This window comes from Cebus imitator, unplaced genomic scaffold (genome assembly GCF_001604975.1).
Source record: "Cebus imitator isolate Cc_AM_T3 unplaced genomic scaffold, Cebus_imitator-1.0 Scaffold477, whole genome shotgun sequence".
In the NCBI taxonomy this organism is placed as follows: Eukaryota; Metazoa; Chordata; class Mammalia; order Primates; family Cebidae; genus Cebus; species Cebus imitator.
In genome coordinates this window covers 1,082,703-1,101,324 of record NW_016107792.1, presented here as the reverse complement: position 1 = coordinate 1,101,324, position 18,622 = coordinate 1,082,703, and the positions used below count along the sequence as shown (strand labels likewise).

The window sequence follows — 18,622 nt, the reverse complement described above, 5'->3', positions numbered from 1 at the left end:
GAAGGCCTCAGACATTACCATACACTACTGTAGACTTTATAAACACTCTACGCTTATACTTTAGTAATTTTTAAAAATTTCTTTCCTCAAAAACAAATTAACCTTAGCTTACTGTAGCTTTATGTTTTAATTTTCTATACTTTTTGACTCTATTGTAAAAATTTAGCTTAAAACAAACACATTGTACATCTGTGCAAAAATATTTTTATTTCTTCTTGCTCTATAAGCTTTTTTCTATTTTTAAATTAAAATTTTTTTTTCCTTACTTTTAACCTTTTTTGTTAAAAACTAGGACTTAAACATACATTAGCCTAGGTCCACACAGAGTCAGGATCATCAATATTACTGTCTTTCATTTGCCCATCTTGTCCCACTGGAAGGTCTTCAGGGACACTGATTCGCAGGGTACTGTTATTTCCTGTGATAACAATGCCTTCTTCTGCAATACCTCCTAAAGCAGCTGCCTCTAGCTGTTTTACAATTAACTTTTTTTTTAATAAGTAGAAGAAGCACACTCTAAAATAACAATGAATAGTATAATAAATACATAAACCATTAACAAGTCATTTATTATAATTATCAATTACGTAGCATACATAATTGTATATGCTATATTTTTATATGACTGGCAGCTCTGTTAATACCGCCATCACCACAAACACATGGGTAACAAGTTGTCCTACAACTTGTTATGTTAGCAGCTATGATGTCACTAGATGGTAGGAATTTTTAGCTCCATTATAAACTTATGGGACCACCATCACATATGCCATTCATTGTTGACCTAAACATTGTTATGCAGCACATGACTATATATGCTTTCTATACAACCTTTTTTAGAAAATTAAGAAGGATGGAATACATCCCAGCTCATTCTATGACATTGGCATTATGCTGATCAAAATCAGACCAAGATAGTGTAAGAAAAGAAACCTGCAAAATAACATTCCTCATGAAGACTAATGCAAAATTTCCTAACAAAATTTTACCAAATCAAATCCAAGAATACATAACAAGAATAACATACTGTGATGGGTGACATTTATCCCAGGAATACAAGGTTGGTTTAATATTAAAAGAAAAAAAAAAAAAAAAAAACAAAAAAACGATCTGGGGCCGGACCCCCTGAGGTGGTAGAGTAAGCAATTTGGCAAAGACTCTCCCCTAAATGCAATGTTAGAACCAGAAAAAATGTGCAAAATCTACCATTTCAGAATGTGTGAAGTAGCCAAAGGCACACAATAAACTGAGAAGCAGTACTTTAAGAAAAGTACTGAGCCTTGGTAGAAATAGGAGGTGTCCATAGAGTTTTAACCTGGAGCTGTATCGTCACTCCACCCCGAGATCCATGAGTGTTACAGATCGGACAGCCCCATAATGGAAGGGCATCAAAAACAACCATACTTTCAGTGGCAAACCATCAGGGAAGTCCAACGCTGCAGCTCCCTGAGGCTGAAATATTCGAGAGCAAGCAAAAACCATAAAGAAATTTCATAGAGAAATACAGAAAACAAATAGTCATAATCTAGGAGGATGCATACATGTATAAGGCTGTGTGTACACTTAGGAGAGACCAAAGAGAGCCTCAGGTATATATTCTTCCTTGGCTGAATGTGAGGTCTTGCATACTAGAGGAAGCTTTATTAGGTCTAGCTGTTTAAACACAACTTCTGACCAATCATTAGTTGACATATAAACAGCACTGAGAGAGAAAGATATAAAATGAATAGGTTAAGCTAGCACCTTAAGCAACTAGAACAAGAAAGGTAACCTAAATCCAAGGCAAGCAGAAAAAGAAAATTATAAACATTGGTGTAAACTTAAAAAATGGAAAACAGAAAAATAATCAAGAAAATTGATTAAAACAAAACTCAGTTCTTTAAAAAGACCACTAAAATTGAAAAATCTTTTGCTACACTCAACATAAAAAAAGAGAGAAAGGACGCATATCTAGAATTAAAGAAGGGACATCACCACCAACCTTACGGAAACTAAAAGGATTTTAAGGGTGTACACTATAAACAACTTAATGCTAACAAAACATGCCACTGAGATGAAATGGACAGATTCCTAGAAAAACACAAATTACCACAATAGACTCAAGAGCAAACTAGAAAATCTGATCAGACCATAACAAGTAAAGAAAATGAACTGGTAATTAAGTGTTCTCACTAAGAAAAGTCCATGTGCAGATGGCTTCACTGGTGAATTCAAAGAAATACCTAGAAAAGAAGTAATACCAACCCCCCACAAATTCTTAGATAAAGCAGGAGGAAAAACTTTCAACTTATTTCATGAGGCCAGTATTGTCCTGATACCAAAGCCAGATAATTACAAAGAAATGAAAAATTCAGACAAATATTCTTCATAAGTATAGACACAATAACTAACAATAAAATATTAGTAAACAAAATCCAACAACTTATGGAGAGGGTATTCACCAAGCAGTTTTTAATCCTGTCAATACAAGATGCTTAGACACCTGAAAATAAATTGTTATATATTAACAGGTGGAAAAAAACGAACATGATAATTTCAAGAGATATGGAAGGAGCACTTGACAAAATTCATGATAAAAACTCTCAATGCTCTAGAAACAATAACTTTCACAACCTGATAAAGGACACTTACAGAAACACCTATAGACCACATCATAACTACTGGTGAAAGACTGAATGCTTTTTCCCTAAAACAGAATAAGCACATCTGCTCTTGCCACTGTTATTCAGCGTTGTACTGGAGGCTCTAATTAGTGAAGGTAAGCAAGAAAGAGAAGTAAAAATTGCTTTAAAATTGCTCCCTGGCCTTTTGGCTAAGACCATGTTCAAAATGCCAAAAAAAAAAAAAAAAAAAAAAAAAAAAAAAAAAAAAAAAAAAAAAATTCAGATTGAAAAGAGAGGTAAAAATATCTTTATTTATGGATAATATATTCCACCATGATAAAAAACAAAAACCCTACTCAACTATTACAAGATAATAAATGTGCCAAGGTCAAAAGATACAAGATTCATATACAAAAATTAATTGTATTTCTATACACTAGCAATGAACAATCCAAACATGAAATTAGGAAAGTAATTCCATTTACAATACCATAAAAAAAAAAATACTAGGAATAGAGAAACAAAGCTTATATCCTGAAAACCATAATACATTATTGAAGAAATTAAAGAAAATGAAAGAGGAAAAACATTTTATGCTTGTGGACTGGCAAAGTCACTATTGTTAAGATGGCAATTCTACCAAAATTAATATGTAAATTCAAAATAATCTCTTAATATCCAAATAGGCTTGGTTTCTGGTTTTTGGTTTTGGTGCAGAAACTGACAAGCAGAAATTAAAATTTATATGGAAATGCAAAGGATTAAGAAAGTCAAACATTTTTGAAAAAGGAAAAATTGTTGGACTAATATACTTCTTGATTTCAAAACTAACAATAAGGCTGCAGTAACCAAAACAGTGTGGTACTAACATAATCAACAAAACAGAATTGAGATTCCAGAAAAAAAAAATCTGTATATTTACAGTCAATTGATTTCTGACAAAGGTGCCAAAGTAATTAAGCAAGGAAAAAATATTCCTTTCCACAAATGTAAATAATGGATTCAGATTCTTACCATACCCAACACATAAAAACTAACTCAAAATGAATCACAGACCTACATGTCACATCTCAAATTATAAAACAGAAGAAAACCTTCATGACCTTAGGTTAGGCAAAGATTTGTTGGTTTTGACACCATACGCACAATTAATGCATGAAAAAACTAGTAAGTCAGACATCATCAAATTAAACCTTTTGCACTTCAAAAGGTACCAGTAATAAAAAGGGTAAACACTTCACCAAAGAGTCACAAATGGATAATATGCACATGAAAAAATGCCAAAATCATCAGTCATTAGGGAAATGCAAACCAAAAACATGAGATACTACTCTACACTGACTAGGATGGGTTAAATTTTAAAAGACTGACTGTACCATGTGTTGACAAGGATGTGTTGCAATGCACATACATTGTTAATGGGAATGTAAAAATGATACAAATACCACTGGAAAATAGTTTGGTAGTTTTTTAAAAGCTTAAGCATATACCTACCACATTATCCAGTCATTCTACTTGCACCCAGGAGAAATGAAGTATATGTCAAAACAAAGACTTATACATGAACTGTCACAGCAAGTATATCTGGAATAGCCAAAAACCGGGGGAAACACCAAATGCCCATGAACAGCTAAATGAGTATGTTGTGCTATGTCCATACAATGAAATATTACTCTGCAATAAAAAGGAATGAACTATAGATACACACAACAAACAACACAGATAAATTTCAGAATAATTATGCTGAGTGAAAAGAGGTCTAACAACAAAAAAGAACATGGTATACGATGCCTTATTTAAAACTATAGAAAACACAGACTAATCTACAGCAACACAAAGCAGATCAGTGATTGCTTGTGGATAGGTGTAAGGGATGTGAAGCAACAGGGAAAAGGGATTAAGGTACCCAAATAAATTACTGGGGATAATAAATGTCTTCATGTGTCATTATCTTTGACAGTGTCAAAACTTACGAAAGTGCATATGTTCACTATCACAGTTAATTAGTTTAGTTTATATCAATTATACATTCATAAAACTTTTTCAAAAATGTATCTCAGAACAAAAAAACAAAAAGAACTGTTACATGGTATTACAACTCTCCAGGTAAAAAAAACGATGGCATAGACTGGGATGGAACCCAGAGACACAGAAAAGTAGATCATTTTAAAGTTTATTAAAATACAGAAATGACAAACACTTCTATGGTGAAATGGATATTTAGAGTTGAAGGAAAGGAAGGAATAAGGATAACTTTTATTTTGGCTTTAGCAACTGAGTGAAAAGTGGTGACATTTACTAAAATAAGGAAACTAGGAAAGGATGACAGAGTCAAGGTTTCTCATCACTTCACCAGGAGTGGGTCAAACTGGTTTTAGCTTAATAGATTTTAAAACAACAGTCTAGGATTCACAGAATTCCCCATTAATGACAGTTTCACTTTCTGTAGCTTCTGCTTTCTATAGTCAACCACAGTCCAAAAATAGGTAGGTACAGTATACATAGTAAGATACTTTGAGACCAAGAGAAGAGACCACATTCTTATAACTTTTAACAGTATATTGTTATAATTGTTGTATTCTATTACTAGTTATTGTTGTTAATCTATTACTGTCCCTAACATAAATTAAGCTTTACCATAGGTATGTATGCATAAAAAAAAATAAAAAATAGTATATATACGGTTTGGCATTGTTTGCAATTTCAGGATTCTACTGGGGGTATTGGAATATATCTCCTGTGGATAAGGTGGCATTATTGTACTGTATATACAAACATTTAGAAAATGAAAGTGGGATTCTGTTCAACTACCAAAAATGTGAAAAAGAAATCACCATTTTTGCAGAAAAATAAAACAGCAATTCATGGAGATTACAAAATGTGCAAAATACCTTTGTCCAAAATAATTTTAAAACTAATAAATGACTTTGGGAGGTCAAGGTGGGCGAATCACGTGAGACCAAGGAATTGAGACCAGTCTGCCCAACATGGCAAAACCCCTTCTCTACTAAAAATACAAAAATTAGCCAGCCAGCTGCGGCGGCACATGCCTGTAATCCTAGCTACTCAAGTGCTGAGGCACAAGAATCACTTGAACTCGGGAGGTGGAGGTTGCAGTGAACTAATTGTGCCACTGCACTCCAGCCTGGGTGAAAGAGTGAGACTTTGTGTCAAACAATAACAACAACAACACTTAAATAAATGAAATGCAGATGTTCATGTTAGAAAATAATTACTTACCTATTTTAATTAAATGATAAATTTTACTTTGTGATTTTTTTTTCTAGAAGTATTACTTAGGACTGTTTATATTTTTAACTAAAAACATTTGTGTCCATTAAAATCAAATTTCTAAATGAAAGTACAGAATCCTGAAGCTTATTTCCTTCAGCATCTTTGCTTACCTGTTTAATCTTTCAAATAATGTCCCAAATTGTGTAGTTTTATGTGAGGGACTGAGAACATCTTGACTTTTATTTAATTTGGAAAGCAAGGAATCAGAACAGTTAACATTACTGAGCTGAAAAAAAAAAATTGAAGAAATTGCTAAAATAGTAAATGTACATACATACCATAAAATGTCATGCAAACGAATTAACATTTATGTTTTAAAATTGTAAAAATAATCTAAAAGAAAGTAATTTTACTTATTGAAAACAAAATAAACACTTTCCTAACCCCCCCCAAAAAAATGCCAGTATTTGAATAATTTTTAAAATAACAGAGTTGATATTATGGTAAGCTAATCATTTGCTCCAAGTTAAAAAAAAAAAAAATTTTTAAAAACCCAGGGCACCAGGATCTTGAATAACTGTAAGTTAAATTTCTCTGACAGAAAACAATAATTTGTCCCAAGAAAACAGCTGTACTTATCTCAATTATTCCATTTACTGAGTAACTTTAGACTGCTACTTTTATTTTTCTGAGTATCAGTATTATTCAGTTCAAAAGGGGGATAGTATGTAACAACTTATTAAAAGCAAATAAGATAATCAATTTGTTAATGTGGAAAGTACCCTATAAATGTAACTTATTATATTGGCCAAATACTAATCTATTCAACAATAATTTATATATGTCATATATTTGATTTATAACTCATGAAACATAGAAATGAGAAGTCCAAACCCACCAATGACAGCATTGTCGGGAAAAAAAAGGCCGGGGTTGGGGGGAGACTCAGAAAGAGATACTGAAAGTCTTTGGGGAAAAAAAAAACAGACCAAAGTCAGAGAGAGCTGATACTAACGACTCAGCTAAATAATATATCTGAGAGGGAGTGGCAGAGGTGCAAAACGCTATTCCTTAAAACAAAAAAAGAGAAGAGAATATAGTATTACATATTTGATAAATACTACTTAACCAAGGATCAGGAAACTCCAAGCCACTTTTTCTTCTAACTTGTTTTTCAACCCATTTTCTTTTGTATTTTATAATTTTATTTTAATTATTCTCACTTTTTTCAAAATTCCTCCAAGTACATTATTGAACACTTCCCTAGTATTTCATGACGTGACACTATGATTGAAAAGGGACATTTCTCTTTTCAGTCTTTTACCATATTAAGCATGTTATTTACCTCTCTGGAGTTCATCATTAACCTGCAGTATATAATATGTAAAGGCAAGAAAATTAAGTAGGAATTAAATAGGTTTTTAGCCTCTATACTTAAACTATGTAACAGAGCAAGGACAAGTTATAAGCTGAACTAGAATGTAGGTTTTTGTCTTATGAAATACAAACTGAATGGGTAATTTAATGTCTTTCATTACATCATTTGAAAATTATTGGGCCTTTATAATAAGGCTAGCATGGGTCACTGGAATATAATACTTCATTTTCTCTTATCTGGGAAGTCTTTAATAAAGACTTTAATAAAATGGAATTAACATATAGCTATATCATACAGCATATACATAACTGATATACTATAATACATAGCTATAATTTATACAATTTAAAACTATAAATTAATTATAAATTGATTTATAGATAATACATATATAAATATGGTATAAAACCACTGCATGCTAAAAATGGGAGAAATTCAAAACTAAGTATTCCTTTTAAAAAGACATAGTGTTTACATAACCATTTTCCTCATTACCCTTAGACATTAGTATAGTAATATTTAATTTTAGATTATTTCCCAGTATGCTTTATGAGAGATGTATTTTAGAGTCTTAATATCTATTTCATATTTTTAACTTTAGAGAACACAATGATTGAATATTTTAGCACTATATATCTCTATATAAATATATTTGAATAGGGTTAATTGAAAAACTTCACATAAAAACTCGTCATCTTTCAAATCATAAAAAGAATCAAGCTCAAGCCATCACAATTCACACTTTAAGGGACTACTATGACATCTCTGAAACTGTATATTGCTATTCACAGGATACTTTCCATATCTCCTATATTGGGTCATTATGATATCACCAACTAATCAATTACAGTGATTACAAACATCAGCTACTCTATAACACACTGAGCTACTTTCAATTTTACTATCAATTTTCCAAGAGAATGATAAATTCCAAGATTAAAAAAAAAAATACTCCAGTTTTGAGATTCACAATCTTCTACAGTGCAGAGAACTAAGTCTTTGTCCTAAAAGGAATTATCTTTAATTTACCTTCTAATTTGTTTATATCTATAGCAATTCAAAATCTAAATATTTAAAATTTATAAAAAGAGAAAAAGGTTTCATGAAAATACAATGATATAAAATGCTAAGAACTAATGATTCAAAAGTACCTGGTCATTCTGCTTTTTTTCATATGCAAGTTTCTGAGGAGTAGGTGCTATTCTGGGTGTGAAATTTAGTTTTGAAATATGTCTGTTAGAAGGTAACTCTGATGAAAAAGATGGTGGAGTGAAACTGTAGTTCTCTATTTTGCTCAACTGAGGGTCAAGCATACCATATGAGTCCATGCTTTGTGACTATAGGAAAGAAGATAAAATCATTTACATAACCAAAATACATAAACTAGAGAAAAAGAAAATAGTAAAAATAGTAAAATTTAGTGAAAAGGGCAGTGGTTGCAAAAGAAAAAGTCCTAAAGCAAGGCAACCCATCAGTAATTGACAGAACTTACTAGGACTAGAGTGGTTATCAGTGAAGGCTATACTCAAGAGCACCTTTCCCTCTGCCTTCCCTGCTCCTGCTCCTCTCCATCCTCAAGCTCCATTCCTGTAGGCTACCTTCTAAAGACAGGAACTTGGAGTTTCATTAATCCACAATCCAGGTGACAAGATTTCTAAGAGATTTTAGTATCATTGCCATTATCTTTCTGATCTAGTTTAACTCTGGCAATTCAAACGGAAAAAAAATGACAGCTAACAATATGAGCTGTTAGACATTAGACGTTAAAGTCTCAAGCTTTAATTATAATCTATGCATTTTCTAATTAAAATTTTATTTGCTAAGAAAAGTATTTGCTATACTTGGAAAGAGAAATAATCTTGGGATCCAAGCAAGAGTTGGACATCACAATTTGATATAAAGTAATCTGGTTACTATGTTTGAACACATGAATTGCTCAATAATCACATAAGCCCAAAGTAAGAATTCCTAAGTGAATTATCCTTGGCAGCTCATCAGTAACAAGCAGAATCAAATGTTATGCAAACATACGTCTAGTCACATTACCAGCAGTCCAAAGGGATTCTCATAAGCAATCAATTAAAATATTCTTAAGGCATAGCTTTCCTACACCAGAAAGCTTTTAAAAGAATTAAAGACTCAAAATTTTCTCAAAAATAATTTTCTCCAGTATTCAGATGCTTAGATCATTAGGTGGCATGTCATAATTGCTGAAATAGCTTACAGATTTTTTTTTTTAATCTCACCTGAACTGGGCCAAGATCTTCCTTGCTACTTAGTCTTTGATAGTTTACACTAATGAAAAGAAAAATTTAAAGTTAAAAATATAAATGGAAATAAAATTGACCATCTCTTTATATATTTAAAATTCATACTGTCCTAGACAAAACATATAAAAATCTAAGTAAATCATTACAGGGTCATAATATTACTAAGTTTTATAAAACCTATATTAATACTAGAGATAGATAAACATTTTTATGATAAGGAAAGTCAAACCCTGTGTACAAAATCTGGATCATTTGATGAAGGTCTCAATAGTTGTATAATACTGTCAACAGCCAACGAAACAAAAGATGGAGGTAGGAAGTAAGTACTTTACACATATTCCAAAGAATAAAAGTGTTGATGATAACCAGTTTAAACACCTAATAATATAAATCCTAGCTAAAACCTACTTGTTTTCTGTATCATCAAGGCAGAGTTTAGAAGGTACACAGTGAGGTGACATTGGAAGTTCTAAATCACGCTTTCTTAGGGGCATTTTTATGTCTCTATTCATATTCACATGGGTTGGTTTTCTTACAGTTTCTACAAAAAAGATATAATTTTAAAATGAGAAAAAATCTTATAAAAGTATTGTTTAATATATCATGTTCACTAAATAAATGTAGACCTAAGAAATTTCACTAAAACATTTATATTCTACCAGTGCTAAAATAAGTCATTACAATATAAACATCTATCACAGAGATTTTAAAATATTTTTCATCATCTTATGTACTCCTCATTATAGGCGCCCTATTAATTTAGTTCCACTTTTTCTTCCACCAAGACTTCTCTGACCTTCAGACTATATTAGACACTATGTTATATATTCCCATAGCATTATATATTTTGTCTTTCTCTAGTCAGTACTTTTACACACTCTATTTTTGTGATACATCCACCGCCACTATATACATAGTTATGGTGTAGATTTTATTTCTTCTTATAAAATTTCTGCCCTAAGCCAGGCACAGTGGCTCATGCCTATAATCCCAGTTAATAAGGAAGCTGTAGTTGGAGGATTGCTTGAGGCCAAGGGTTCAAGACCAGCTTGGGCAACACAGTGACACCCTGTCTTTAAAAACAAAACAAAATAAAACTCTGCCTCTCTGGATAAAATAAATGATTTGGCAGTAGCCATCCAACTGAAGATGAAGCAATAATAGTATCCCATTCTGCTAGTTATAAGTGAAATTGTTTCACTGTGAGATTGGTACCAGTAGCACAAGGCAATATTCTTCCAGTGGAATTTTAAAATGTGGGACCAGAGAAACAATTCGCAGTCTTTCTCTGGTGGCAAAACTAGAGGAGATGAGTAATATTCGTTTCTTAAGGCCATGTTTTGAGCCTCAATGATGAAGACAGTCTGAGAGAAAAAAGTTAATAACTGAAGTAAAAAAGAATCTTGTTAGTATTTAAGTCCCTGTTTCAAGTTGTCTCTGAGGCCCATCACACCATCACTCTTCTTGTTAAAGGAGTAAAAAGATATGTTTTGAATTTCTGTCATTTGCAGCCATGAGTCCTGACTAATAAAGCTTGTTTTCTGCTTTATCCTCAGTACCCAATAGAGTACTTATCATAGGTAGCCAATAAAAATATGCTGAAGAAATAAATGAAAAGAAAGTGCAGGGGTTCAGGACATTATCTCCAAATAAGGCATCTTGCCATTTAAGAGAACAGCACAAGTAGGAAGGTTACTCTCAGATTTTCCCTGAAGCAGGCCAGAAAACCCTCATTTGAGAGGTGCCCTGGTTATACTAGGAGGAAAATAAGATCCCTGTCTCTGAAAACAGAGTCACAAAGAAGAATCTGAACAAAAAGGCCTTGCTAAGATCCCCTCAGGTTATTACTATTTGATCATTCTTATAAAAATCCAATCATACTTCTTGAGGACTGTCCACTTTTCATTAAACCTGGCATGAAAAATACACAAGTTTAGCCATTTCTTCCAATATTAAGATCTTAGCTTTCTTATCAAGGCTCTTGTGTCACATAAAACTTCCTAAATAAATCTGTATGATTTTTCTCTTGTTAATCTGTCTTTTGTTATTGAGACTTTAGCCATAAACCTAGCAATTGATGAGGAAATGTTTTTTTTATTCTCCTACAACTGGAAATAAAGATAAATACATCAAAAAGATTTAGAACAAAAAGTTTTATTCCCCAAGTCCATGAACAATGTATTTATTCTTTCTAAAGTATAACTAAATTTACTTGTGTAACCTGTTATCCATGGAGGGAGAAAAAAATGAAGAAAGGAAATGAGGACTATTAATAGGAAATATCTGATCAATTTCTATACCTTCATGATAAATTGTCTTATTTTTATACTCTCATTTTAGCACTGGTTTTAAAAATTAAATATCAGACACAAGTTCCTCTGAGAGAGTAAAAATATACTCTAATTAAACTTTTTATTTACTTAAAGAATCAAAATGTAAGACAAAATGGACTTTATTTTGCAGTATTAGACTGCTATGATTAACATCCCAGGAATGTGTAAGAAATAATTCAAGTTATGACATAGGACACTAGTCATTGAGGCAAAAATCTTTCCAGCTCTTCCTTTAATACCTGTCCTCTAAACAGTAAAGAATAGTTAATTTGTTGACATGTATTAATAATTATTCCCTGCTCTCTAGATAGACTTTGGCAACTACCTGCCTGTACAGAATAATGTAACAACTATACTATAGTAAATTGAATGACACTTAATAAATTAATTTTATATAGCATATACAAAAACATGAAAATAAAAATAAATAGATTAGGCAACAAAACATTTTAAGCAGATATTAACTAAGCATATAATTTAAGAGAGTAACCAAATTTTAAAATTAACTTTCCACATACTTTGACCTCAAAAATTATAAACTAATTAGAAGGCTAAACATTATTATGATCACATCAAGTTCAAAACAGAACGCAATTAGAATGACTTACCAGGAATTTTCTTCTTGCAAGATATCTGATTTACCATGTAGAGGTTAAGAATGTCTAAGCTGACAGCAGAATTTTTGACAGGAGATAAAACTCCCAGTGATTTCATTTTTGATTTTAACCTATGTTTTTCAAAATATTCCTAAAATAATTAAAAATTAAAAATAATGCAGCGACCATGTGTTGTTAGACAGATTTACAAATAATAAAAAAGCAATCATGTTAAGTCATGGACTTATTATTTTTACATTTTGTGACATCATCTTTGTATGTTTATAAATTATAATTAATCATAATTTGCAGTTTGTCTAAAGACTAAATTTCACAGCCTTTTATGATCTTCCTTAAGCATAACCTTTAAAACAGAATGCTATGAAGCTATTCTCTGAAATCAAAAGATTAGAAATTATCTGTATATAGAAAGATTAAAAAATCTAGTAACAGAACAACAATTCTGACAGGCTAAAAACTTGTTTACGAAGTATGCTACTCTGCAGATACAGAAAACCTTAAAAATATGCAGTTGAGTGCCATTAAAAGTCAACAGAAATGAAGAAAAAAAGCTATGTGCAAATTAATCTGCAACCAAAGTCAATTTCATTTACTTTGTTATCCCTCCATGACTCCTAGATGTTTGCTTTTTAGCCAGGCTTGCACAGAATTATCACTTTATCCAGTTTTCATTTTCTTTGTTTGAATTATTATTCTTTCTTACTGCCATTTTTTTTCTTTCAGATAACATTGATTCATTTAACAATTAACTAATATTTATATATCAAACTATTGCTAGATATTAAGAAATTGTGAAAACATCTCTTCCATTAAATAACTCATAAAATAATTATATAAATATAATTATAAATATGAAATTGTCAGAAATGAGAAAAGGCCAAGATGGCAACACATTTAGTGCAAGAGGTCATATTTCAAAGGTTACATATTCTATTTATTTTTGAAGAGTTGAGACTCTTTCACATTAACATCTTAGAATATTGTTAATTATAGCTTTTAAGTTTATAAAAATCTTGAAAGAACTATAAGAGACTTGTCAATCATCACACAAAAAAGTAAATGTCTTATTTTACAAAATAACATAGATAAAAGGTATTCGTTCATATTTCATTTGAGTGATCTGGAACCCCAAATTAGACTAAAAATATTTTTAAAGATCACACTATGTTTCAGCAATGAAATAATAGGATCTTCAGGATGTAAATATTTTCCCCCTTGAAACAATAATTCAGTCAATGCTAGATCTTATAATTGTGTCCTGGAATTAAGAAGATGTTAGTTGCTCTGTACAAAGTACAAAGGCACTGTACTTTGTGATGGATAAGACCATAGTGAGGGAGATAATGACACAAATAAATACAACTGAGTGTGACTGGGGATGGTATCAAATCCTAGGAAAGGTATGTAAATTATTGTTTGGGGGGCAGGGTGGATAGCGGGAGGGGAGAAGGACGTGGAAGATTTCTTAGGCAATGAGTTCTAAGATAGATGTAGATTCAGAGTTAGCCAAAGAGGGTGTGAGTATAAGGTTCCAGGAATAGGGAAGAACAATACAAAGATTGTCAAAGGGACTAAGCCTTTATTCCAGGAAACATGTTAAAGAAATTTGTCCCATATTCTATAGCCATAATAATAGCCTCTAATCTCTGTTCCAAGAAGGAAGTATGCCACTAACTGATTTACTTGACAAGACTGAGCTCAATTTTTTTTTGGTCAAGTCTCCCTTGGTAAAAACAACTAGAAAACAATTTGAAAAGAACTAGAAAACTTTCAGAAACTAATCAAATTTTAACTTGAAAACAGTCATTAAATAGGAACAACCAGAGAGACAGAAATAAAATCTGGAGAATGTACCAAAGAAAGAACGGAAAGAATCTGTTTCAAGACGAAAGGAATGCAAACTGTGTAGAAGATGATGACATAATAAAATAAGCTGGACTGAAAAATATCCACTCAATTGAACAACATAAAGTTCATTGTTGACCTTAGCAAGATGACTGAGAAATGAATGGGATGCAATATAAAAGAAGATAGCTGGGAAGGAAAAGGATCCAGAGATGGCCACTATCCTGTCCTCCTGCTTTCATATCACTCCCTTGTTTTTCTTTAAATTTTACTACCTTTGATCACATTAACATTACTGGTTTTTTCTGTTTTAGAACTTTTGGTAAAAGGAATCTTACTGTTTATATTCTGTGAGTGTCTTCTTTTGCTCAACATTATGTATTTGAGATTCATCTGCATTAAGCTGATGTATTTTCACTGCTGTACTATTACTTGGATATGCCATGATTTGTTTAACCATTCTACAATTGTATTGCTAATGGATGTTGGAGTGGTTCTCTCCCCACCTTCCCTCCCTTGCTTCTTTCTCCTTCTTTCTCCCCCCCACCCACGCCGTTCGCTATTTCAGCACAACAATGACCCAAACAAATCTTGTATGTATCCCAAAGTGCACATATAAAAGAGTTTCTTTGCTCAGCTGTAAGGTATATCCATACTCAACCTTACTATGGAATGCAATAAGTAATAAAAAATAAAGACAAAATAAATGGAAGTAGTATACAGGTTATGATACCATTGCTGTACTCTAGGTAATAAATGGTTATTTAAATTAGAAAACCAATACTCAGGTAGTGAGAAACAGTCAGATTTGGAATACATTTTGGAACTAGAAGGACAGCAGGAATCAACAATGATCTTCAAGTCTCTGAGCAAAATGAGTGCTAATCAAGCTATCAACAAGAATGTAGAAGACGAAAGGAAAATGGCCTCCAGTTTCAGTGAGGTGAATGTATTAGTGGTGGAAAAACACTTTAGGTTATTGTTCTCATAAGGCTAATAAAAATAAAAACATTTTTTCTTTACCTTTTGCTTTCTCCTTTCCTGCTTGATCAGAACCCTGGACCTGAAAAGGGAAGCAGAATAAAATATATAATGATTAAAGAAATGACCTTTAAGACAATTGCCACTTTACCTGAATTAAAGATCTAAAGTTAAAATCTAAAAGTGTAGTATCATTGAATATTTTTAAAAGTAACTATAAAAATATTCTTAAAGTATTTATAGTATGATCTTTCACAAAATTTTCTTAGATATGAAATCCAAGATCTAATAAAAAATACTGCATACCTATGATGAATAATTAAGTATAAAATAAATCTGAATTATAATGCCAAGCTAAGCAAAAATAAATAAATAATGTATTGGAAAGAATAGATCCCTGAAATATTCTTATCTGATAGCAATATTCTTGGTCAATATTCTTCTTTTTCTTTATATTTAACATTCTACTGAAATCAGCAGAGAATAGAGAGGAAGTTGAAATCTACTTGGGATCTAAGGAAATCTGAAGTTTATTGCTAGAGCAACATCAGTTACATTAATATATCGGCTACATGTACTTGAAATCTCCTATCTATGTCTTAGTCTGTTCAGGCTGCTATAACAAAATACCATAAAGTCAGGTAGCCTACCAACAAGAGAAATTTATTCCTCACAGTTCTAGAGGCTGGGAAGTCCAAGATAAAGGCACCAGCAGATTCAATGTCTGGTGAGGGCCCACTTTCTTGTTTACAGATGACACTTTCTTGCTGTACCCTCAGGTGGTAAAAGGGGTGAGCTAGCTCTATGTAGCCTCTTTCACGAGGGTATCAATCTGAATCACAAAGACATGACCCTTGAGACCCAATCACCTTCCAGAGCCGCCACCTCCTAATACCATCACCTTGGGAGTTATGATTTTAACATAGGAAGTCGGGGGAAACACAAAAATTCAGACAATAGCATCTTCTTTTAAAAAAAACCTGGTCATTCTGGATGTGCTTCATGTCTATAATCCTTAGGCCAAATAAAGCACTGAATACCAATGATAGTGCAGTATTTAATGGTTATAAAATCTTTGCACTATAACAGTGGAACACTAAAAAAATATTCATGACAATATTAGCAGATCTACATAACTTTTAGACATGCATAACACTGTGATCTCAAACTGAAGATTTATGTAAGAATAAATAAAATGAGAGTGTTTCTTAACTATGTAATATCTAATATCAAAATAAGAATCACTAATAATAAATACCATATATCTTTCACCATACTTCAGACACTTTACATGTATAAATTCATTTAATTCCACGGTAACTCCATAAGGTAGGTTCTATTTCTGTACCCTCTTTACTGATGAAGTAACTAAGGCAGAGATAGGTTAAGTAAGTTCCCCAAGGTCACACTGCTTATAAGTGGTAGAAGAAGAATTCAAATCCAGGATGTCTACTATTGGAGCTCTTAGCCAAAAATGCCTTATATTGCCTTTCAAGTATGTCAACTGAGAATATAAAGTTGTTCATTTTTCCCAATGATTTTCAGAAACTATACCAATGGCAATCACTTAACACACCAGACTTTGCTACTTATTGAATGTGTCTATTTTCCCAACAAAGCCAGTAATTTTAATTGAGCAATTTGAACAGGTAAAATTCATTTAAAATAGCGAAAGAAGTAAATTTTTAATATTTTTCTATTCTACCCAGTTTTACCCTAAAGGTGCATGATTTTCTATCCCACAGCAAAAATAAACTGAACATAAATTGAACTTCATCAAAATTAAATGATTTGTCAAAGAAGGCTCTTAATATTTTGAAGAAAGTTGCTTCAATGCCTAGTTTGTTGAGGATTTTTAATATGAAGAGAGGTTGAATTTTTTTTAATTATAGGCTAAGTTCTGGGGTACATGTGCACATCTTGTAGGATTGTTACATACATACACACATGCCATGGTGGTTTGCTGTCTCCATCACCCGTCACCTACAACAGGCATTTCTCTCAATGTTATCCCTCCCAACCTCACCACCCACCACTGTCCCTCCCCTAACTCCCCACCCACCAACAGACCCCAGTGTGTGATGTTCCCGTCCCTGTGCCCATGTGTTCTTATTGTTCAACACCTGCCTATGAGTGAAAACATGTGGTGTCTGGTTTTCCGTTCTTGTGTCAGTTTGCTGAAAATGATGGTTTCCAGATTGATCCATGTCCCTACAAAGGACATGAACTCATCATTTTTTATGGCTGCATAGTATTCCATGGTGCATACGTGCCACATTTTCTTTGTCCAGTCTATTATTGATGGGCAATTGGGTTGGTTGCAGGTCTTTGCTATTGTAAACAGTGCCGCAATGAACATACATGTGCATGTGTCCTTATAATAGAATGATTTATAATCCTTTGGGTATATACCCAGTAATGGGATTGCTGAGTCAAGTAGTTGAACTAACTTACACTCCCATCTACAGTATAAAAGTGTTCCTATTTCTCCACATCCTCTCCAGCATCTGTTGTCTCTAGATTTTTTAATGATCACCATTCTAACTGGCGTGAGATGGTGTCTCAACGTGGTTTGGTTTGCATTTCTGTAATGATCAGTGATGATGAGCAATTTTTCCTATGTTTGTTGGCCTCATAAATGTCTTCTTTTGAAAAGTGTCTGTTCATATCTTTGGCCCACTTTTGAATGGGTTTGTTTTCTTCTTGTAAATCTGCTTTAGTTCTTTGCAGATTCTGGATATCAGCTCTTTGTCAGATGGGTAAATTGAAAAAATTTTTTCCCATTCTGTTGGTTGCCAGTTCACTCTGATGATTATTTCTTTTGCTGTGCAGAAACTCTTAAGTTTAATTTGATCCTATTTGTGTATTTTAAAATTACATTTTACAGATTCATTTGCTAAGACTGAGGAGGACCTGAGAAATTACTATAATCTCCATCATTTTAAAACTTGCAAAGCTTATGCACAGAAAGCAAAGTGGCTTTTCAAAGTTCAGACATATAAAAAGTATAACAAAGCTGGCAATAATATTGCACAACCCAGATTAAAAGGGGATAACAAAAATAAATGTTTATTGTATAAGCAGTTTCCATGTCATAGAGCTCAGTAAAATTAGGAAGAAATCAAAGTACATATAGTCTTCATGTATGTATGCATCATGTGTCTGATTTACTCTTATAGTAAATCAGCCATGACAGTACATTCATGGCTATCACCAAATTCTACATACTACTTAACACTCATCACTATGTGCCTAAGAAAAAAACTAATTAAGAATTTGGCCGGGCGCGGTGGCTCACGTCTGTAATCCCAGCACTTTGGGAGGCCAAGGAGGGTGGATCACGAGGTCAAGAGATCGAGAC

At 32.5% G+C, this 18,622-nt stretch overlaps 1 protein-coding gene across 1 annotated transcript in view; it reads right to left on the bottom strand.

The window, feature by feature from the left end:
* The window catches only part of CUNH12orf40 (chromosome unknown C12orf40 homolog), an 80,219-nt gene that overhangs the window by 47,783 nt on the left and 13,814 nt on the right, over positions 1 to 18,622 (bottom strand). Inside the window, exons 2-7 of the mRNA XM_017512769.2 lie at positions 15,304 to 15,343; positions 12,427 to 12,565; positions 9,894 to 10,026; positions 9,462 to 9,510; positions 8,367 to 8,552; positions 6,008 to 6,123 (exon numbers count right to left, since the gene is read on the bottom strand). Coding sequence (XP_017368258.1) covers positions 6,008 to 6,123; positions 8,367 to 8,552; positions 9,462 to 9,510; positions 9,894 to 10,026; positions 12,427 to 12,565; positions 15,304 to 15,343 — 663 coding nt within the window. The remainder of the gene's footprint in view (positions 1 to 6,007; positions 6,124 to 8,366; positions 8,553 to 9,461; positions 9,511 to 9,893; positions 10,027 to 12,426; positions 12,566 to 15,303; positions 15,344 to 18,622) is intronic.